At 42.8% G+C, this 7,157-nt stretch overlaps 1 protein-coding gene across 3 annotated transcripts in view; it reads right to left on the bottom strand.

The window, feature by feature from the left end:
- Positions 1-1,075: 1,075 nt before the first annotated feature.
- The window catches only part of LOC118215714 (NT-3 growth factor receptor-like), a 202,327-nt gene continuing 196,245 nt past the window's right edge, over positions 1,076-7,157 (bottom strand). For all 3 annotated transcript variants that reach the window (XM_035396676.1, XM_035396677.1, XM_035396678.1), the window contains one exon: positions 1,076-6,281. In XM_035396676.1, coding sequence (XP_035252567.1) covers positions 6,096-6,281 — 186 coding nt within the window. In that variant the 3' untranslated portion in view covers positions 1,076-6,095. The remainder of the gene's footprint in view (positions 6,282-7,157) is intronic.

Raw genomic sequence — 7,157 nt, 5'->3', positions numbered from 1 at the left:
GACTGAGCGCGCTCCTCTCGAAAGTGCAAAGTGGCAAAGCGTAAAGGGACAGAGAAAGGGAAAAATGACAAGCTGGGGGAAAAAAAGGGGGGACAGACTGATCGATACGACAGGGATTGGCTTTTTGAGGGCACAAAGAAAGCAAAGATTCTGACAAGAAGGGCAAATTATAATGAATTAATTATAGATTGGCGCTAATAATTCCTCCCTTCCTCGTGTCGTCGCCTTGCCTGATGACTAACAACCTCCGCTCTGACGTTTTTAATTTCCTAACATTTTGGCACGTGGCGCAAACAAAACAAGGCCATCTGCATCGTCTTTACTGCCGAGTGATTAAAGCCCTAAGCTTCCAGACGAAAGTGCCAATCGTCTGAACGAATGCCGGCTGCACGTGGTTATGGGAGATTGCTGTCACATCCAGGTGAGACAACTGTTTCAGGCTAAAGCAACGCACACAGCCTGATTGTCTGTCCTGTTAAAACTTTCAAAACTTTGACCTTCACCATGAGACATTTCCTTGTTTGAACACGACAGGCTGCAGACAAACGGACAGAAATTCAGACAGACAGTTTCTAGAGACAGAAGTCACTGGTGATAACCCCGTTCCCCATCCGTTTCTGTGAGGAAGAGTCTCTACCCCCTCCGACCTTTTGAGCTTCTGTACCCCCCCATTGCACTCGCTCTCGCACCCACTCTCGTCAGACTAGGCTTCCATCGAGCAGAGTTCCTCCATTTTATTTATCGCTTCAGCTTAATCGCAGTGATTCATTTCATTGTGTGTGACATTAGGGGGCCGAGTCGAGTTTGCATGGAGATATTATTTTTCTCCATCTGTCTTTATTACGGTCCCCATCAGTGTCCTGATCTTTATGCGGGTCGTTGAGTTCTGATTGGGTTCAGGGTAAATGGAGTGGAAATGTTAGATTCTGTCGGCCTTTTCAGATTCACGCACTCAGCCAATAAGATTGCAGACACCGTAGGACGGGGCGTCTCCACGCCATAAAGCACAGTAGCCGTCGTACTTAATCGCAGCCCAACTTTACACCGTTGCAGTGACAGCAGACAGATGAACGAATGATGAAAATAGTCATTTATTTATTGATATAATAGATATAATGTATATTGGGGAGACATAAATCAACATTTTTTCAATCCTAAATCTCAAGAGAAATACAGACACAAAACATTTAAAAATTCAACAAATACCCATGGCTCTGTGTGTATGCGTGTATGCGTGTTTGTGTGTGTGTGTGTGTGTGTGCGTGTGAAATTTCCTTGCATGACTGCAGCAACTATATTCCTTTTCAAATATTAATGTGTTTAAACAGGGCACAATTGAGTTAAAAAAAAGTGGTGTGTATAATTGGTTTTAACATTGGTGCACATCAGCTAGCTTGTGGCACAGGCTTTGCTAGAACTGGTAATCAGTACTAACGGAATGCAGGATGCTCATTGATCCTTTGAAGTGTTCAACCAAAAGTTTACCCAGAAATACAACTGAATGAATCAGTGAACCTTTGTTGTGAACTGAATCAAACAAATCAAATAAGTGAAAGAAACTGAAATGCTTACCACCACTGGACAGGTGAAATTGATTTTTTTTTTAACCTCTGAAGTGCTCTAGTGGTGGAAAAAGTCATCAGCCAGTCTAGGAATAGGACAGAGGTTCACTTTCTATGGTCAGGTGTCACTTCCTGTAATGGCTTTCCTCGTTATTGGAGAAATGATATTGCGTTGATGATTTGCACAACAACAAAAAAAAATGCATGTTAAATTTTGGCACTGGAAGAGAGTCAGTGATGTAGCCTTGGGGCCGATTTTAATGCAGAGAGTGTTCGGTTTGAGAAACGATAATGGCGGCAGCTTTGTCTGAGGAAAAGGAGCAGGCTGTTTGGCTCGAGAGAAGCAAGCTTAATCCTTATTGCTCCGATGAGACCAGCGAGCATGAAATATCCATAAGACGCAGCTCAGACAGGGTTACAGCGGTATACGTCTTCCTGTGCTCCCAGCCCCATACTTCCTGTGCGCATCCTCAACGCTCGCCGTAGAACCTTCCGGATGATGTGTTCCACACCGCGCGTGACAAATCGCCTAATTCGGCACGAAGGCGTTTGCTCTTCGCCCCGCCTTCGACGGGCGAAACCTGGCGAGTCAAGGCAACTGGCTGGGGAAGCGTGATTCCACTGATCCCAGGTTCGGCTCGTGTGCCGAGGCACCGTGAGGCCCTAATCTGGGTCGGTGGAGACGGACTCTGCGCAGCGCCGAGAGCACAAAGCGGAAGTGAGAGAAGCCCGCGCTCCGCGCGCACACCCGCGACCGCATCTCCTCGGGCGCGCGCCCGGCACGGGACATTACAGTGAGAGGAAAATTATTGCAAAGGTGTGAATGTCTCCGTCGTCCGGGGAGAGAATTAAGCGAGTTCCCCGCGGACACGTCGGGAAAGTGATCTCTCTCAGGGCGAGCTCGGGAATAGCCTCGCCAAGAATACGGCGAGATCGGAGCGTTGCGCGGCTGCGTTTCGACTCCGCCGGCTGGGCCAGAGCCCCACAAAAGAGCCTCCGAGTATGTTCTCCACGAGATTAGCGGAAGGTACGAATTTTCAGGTATGAAAAGGGATGAAAATTCGGGCAGTTTGGTGACTGACAGATACCAGAGCCAAGACTAAGAGCTGGAGGACTGAGGCCTACCTCTGCTGAACGCTAAATCACTTGTAGCCTCTGAGCATCACACTTTACATTCAGTGTACCTTCAGCAGGCATTTATTACACAGGTATAAGCGCTCCAGCAAAGCATTACCAGCTTACAAAGTAGTTATAAGCAAATACTGTGCTTTATAACGGCTCTTAAGGTGCGATATGCTACCTTTTCATGAGCACGTGTGTCAGTTCTGTTCAGCAGCCACTATACCACATTACTTCTGCCACCACAAAACATTGCACATGTTTATGACAGTTAATGAAATAGTTACACCGTGCTTATGAGATGTTTGAAATGCCTTATGTGTACAATTAAAATAAAATGAGGTGCTAGACCAGAACATTTTCACATCTTAGACACTGGGAAATAAGAGCAAAATATTATCTATGAACAGTCCTTCTTGATCAGAAAGGCATATTTCTGTTAAAGTCACCTCAGCACATATCTCAATCACTTAAAACTGACAGGCCAGAATGTGCGAGGAATGCATGAATGAAAGTATGGTGCCTTTGACGGGTAATGTTTTGCAAGTTGGCTTGAATACAGAATAATTTCACTAAAGCCCTATTCAGACAGGGTAAGTCTGCTGGACAATGCCTGTAAAGTAACAGGACATCTGTGATTCAATGATGAATTTGGACGGGAAAAAGTATCTCTAATTAGTCTCTACAAATGCAAAGATGGGAGTGTCTGTTTCAGTTTACACATTGTTGTCATACCAAAAAAGTGCCATGCATTATATGTAGATTCCGCAACTTTGCCTCCACACCTGAAAAACCAGGAAATCTCAATTTCCCACAGTGTACCGAAACTGGGTACCACTGTGGCACCGCTTCCCATACATCTGGTACCCTACTGGCAATGCAGAATTCGGTGCCTTATTTCGGTGTCACACTAGCTAATGTCACACTCACTGTGACGACTCAGTCAGTGACAGCAGGTAACATCTTTAAACCCAGTCCAAATGTGTAAAAAAAAAGTGAAATGGTACAAATTGTTCAAAGTATAAAGTATGATTTATAATAAACCAATTAAATAGTTCAATTTCTTTCACTTTGCAATGCAAAAGTTCCTTGATGTTGTCATTTGCTCTTTATTTTAAAGAAGGCATTGGTACAGGCACAGGCACCATTTAAAAAGTACCACTGTAGCATCTGTATTGGCAAAATCTAAACGATACACATCCCTATTTTCCAACATGTCAATTCGCATGGGATTGCTATAACCTGGGGCTATTTTTACACGGCATTTAGCATTGAAATCTTTACTGGCGTGGGAGTGTGCAGCTCGTAAATGTAACGGACATGGCAGACGTGAACAGGACTGAAGAAACTGAGACGGTAATAATCACTTTACCGCTCCTCCCCTGGTGAAACTTATCCTGTCCGAACAGGGCTTCGGTCTGACGTGTGGGTCTGCGTTCATCAGCGAAACATGACACAGCAGCACATACAACCACGAACCAGGCCCATTACTCGGCACAACTGAAGAAAGCGCTTTAAAGCAACACCCTGGTACAGTATTTGTCAACAGAATGCCAAGTGTACGGCAGCCTAACACTTTTAACCACCCTCACCCCACTCCCCCACCCCCCACATGACCTCCCACATATTTACCATGATCAACCAGATTATTTTTCCCCCAATGTTCTTTAAATGCAAAACAGTCTGACATTTTTCAAGGATAATGTGTTTTCCTCACGAAACCCAGATCACATTAAAATGGGGAGTAAAAAAAAGAAAATCATGCAGTACTAATGCTTGAAGCCATAATATTTCACAAGAACAAATGACAAATGCAATAACTCATGAGATGGTGTCTACCAGCAGATGCAGATCCAGTGTTGCAGGAACAATATTAAAACTGGCTTGTGTGAGAGATAAAAATCTGATTTTGATTTTGTGCTGAGAATTATCTGCACTGGTTGAACCGAACTGAACCTAACTGTCACTCTTTCAAAAAAAAACTCGCTTGTTGCCTCGCTGTATTAATCTGTACTAATCTGCAGATTACATTTTCAGCCCGCGGCAATAAATTCCAGGCAGAGACAGATTACAGACAGGAAAAAACACAATAATCCCATTATTACACCTCCTCTAATGAATAAAATGGCTCTAAATAATATCATATTCAAAAATCAAACATTGTGGTCCTGTGCCATTTGCTATATATACATAAACATGATCTCAGTGAAATATGCGAAAGGGGAACGTCATCACCTTAGTACACACTGAACTGTTTCCAAGATACAGTGAGGGAGAGAGTGTCCTGATAAAACATCACCAGTAAAAGTGAGCCCAGATCAGAGGATAGAACAAAGAAAGCTATTCTCATATCTTCACCGCTGTTTCGGCGCTCCGCGGTCCGTCGGCCCGTCTTGCAAGGTCTCTGCCTCAACCCTGTCTCCAAATACATACTTTTGATTACAAAACTTACGTACAGAAAATTAAAAACAAAATGACCTCACTGACAACGAAAAGAAATTGTACATTTTATGATCGTGTCCCAAGGAATTACAAAACGAAAAAAAAAAGAAGATTCTCAAAATAGTTTAAGTTGAACTCACCAGAACGGCACACCAAAGAGCTAAAATAATCTAAACAGAAAATAAGAAATAAGTTAACATAATCGACACATAGAAATTTACATTATGTACATTTGATTATTAAATTAGGTTGTTTGTATCGATTGGTGGCTCCTAAGTGTTTCTCATTTCATGAAGATGATTTTGTTTTCCTCTCTCAGAAATATAAAACCCCATTGGATGTCTTCTGGAGCATCTGAGAGCATTAACGATCCAGCCAATCAGAAAGCGGTAAGGCCTTCTTCAGGAAGTCCCTGCCAATTGGTCGTCTCTAAAAGGTGATTTATCATTAGCAACAAATATGGCAGATATCCGTACCTTTGAAAAAACAAAATAAATAAAAAATATATATTATATTTATAAAATAAGAAACACCAGGGAGTGTTATCTTCTGTCAAGCTGTCTGGGTACCAAAACAATTGAGTTGTTGTTTTTCCAATCCTTTTTTTAAACATTTTTTTTTCTTGTTTCATCTAGGAGGCCATTCGTAAGAAAAGGAAAAAGGCGTTTCCTCGTCTTCGTCCGGTACAACGCTTTACGTGTAGGTAAACAAAATGTAAAAGTGCTCTTTTTTTTCAAAGTCGTTTTTTAATTTTTTTTTGTCGTTTTTATTTAATTTTATTTTATTTATGTATTTTTTGTTTTTTAAAGATGTCTCGTGTGTGGAAACGTGTCGCAGGCACTTGTGTCCATCGCCGTCCTGAAAGTGAGACAGTTGGAGCGCCTCGTTTGGTTCTCCTCCCCCGGGGTTTTCCGGCCCGCCCGGCCCGTTCAGCCCCCCCTCGGCCCCCCCCCCCCCCACCTCGCTGAGGCCTCAGCCCAGGATGTCCAGGTAGACGGGCGTGGCCTTGCCCATGGCGTACAGGATCTTCTGGACGTCCTTGATGTTAAGGCGCTGCTGAGGCTCCCTCTGCCAGCAGCCCAGCATGATGTCGTACACCTCCTTGGGGCAGATCCGAGGCCTCTCCAGGACACGCCCCTGCATGATGCACTCAATCACCTGAGAGGGGGGTGGGGAAAGGGGAACAGTCATGTATGAGTGTGGACTTTTTCGGAAGTAACACCAATGTTTTTTTTACCGTTAAAAATGAACTAACCGCAATACGTTTTAGATTCACCCGGTGTTGTGTTGTGATAAGTCCGTTGTATTGTTTATTTCGGTAAATCCCATTTCCCTAAGGGTTACCTGTTTTTACTTTCAATGTTTGTTTTCAAATTCCGTTGTGAGTCTCTGTTTTTAAAAAAATAATAATAATTTGATTGCAACTAGACCACTTGTGGCCAGGCAACCATTTGCGTAACTAGAGCGTGATTCTTACACAAAGCACAGCAACACATCCAGAAGGCTTCTATCTGTCCATAATTAAGCTCCGATCAGTCATATCTTTTCCTTCTGTTAAAATCTCCAGAGAAAATTGCAGGCAAATCACCATTCATGCCCATTCTTTAGAGATATATCCGCTATGACCTGCACAGCTAATACAATAAAACTGTGATAATTATTTTGCCAAGAGCCTTATTTCTAATGTGTATTTTACAATTTTATTTTATTTATTCTGTGGGGTTTGCCATCTAAATTTACAAAAATACATTAAATAAGCATGTTCAGTGGCTCAGAATTGACTTTTATATTGCACTGCAATAATTCAAAAAGAATTTCAAACACAGACACACCCACACACATTCAAAAAACAGACTACTCAGTAATAAAACTATGCTGCAGTTTGCCTTTATATAATGTGACCAGCCTCCAACACAAACAGGAAATTGAGATCAAACCACCCTCCTGCATCTGATGTCAGTGCTTGCTTTCTGTGAAATATTCATTGACCAGCACCCTTCCCATATTAACACAGAGTAAGTAAATTGAGAAATA

This window comes from Anguilla anguilla, chromosome 16 (assembly GCF_013347855.1).
Source record: "Anguilla anguilla isolate fAngAng1 chromosome 16, fAngAng1.pri, whole genome shotgun sequence".
NCBI classification, from domain to species: domain Eukaryota; kingdom Metazoa; phylum Chordata; class Actinopteri; order Anguilliformes; family Anguillidae; genus Anguilla; species Anguilla anguilla.
Note: the sequence above shows the minus strand (reverse complement) of the source record. Positions and strands in the feature narration are given on the sequence as shown.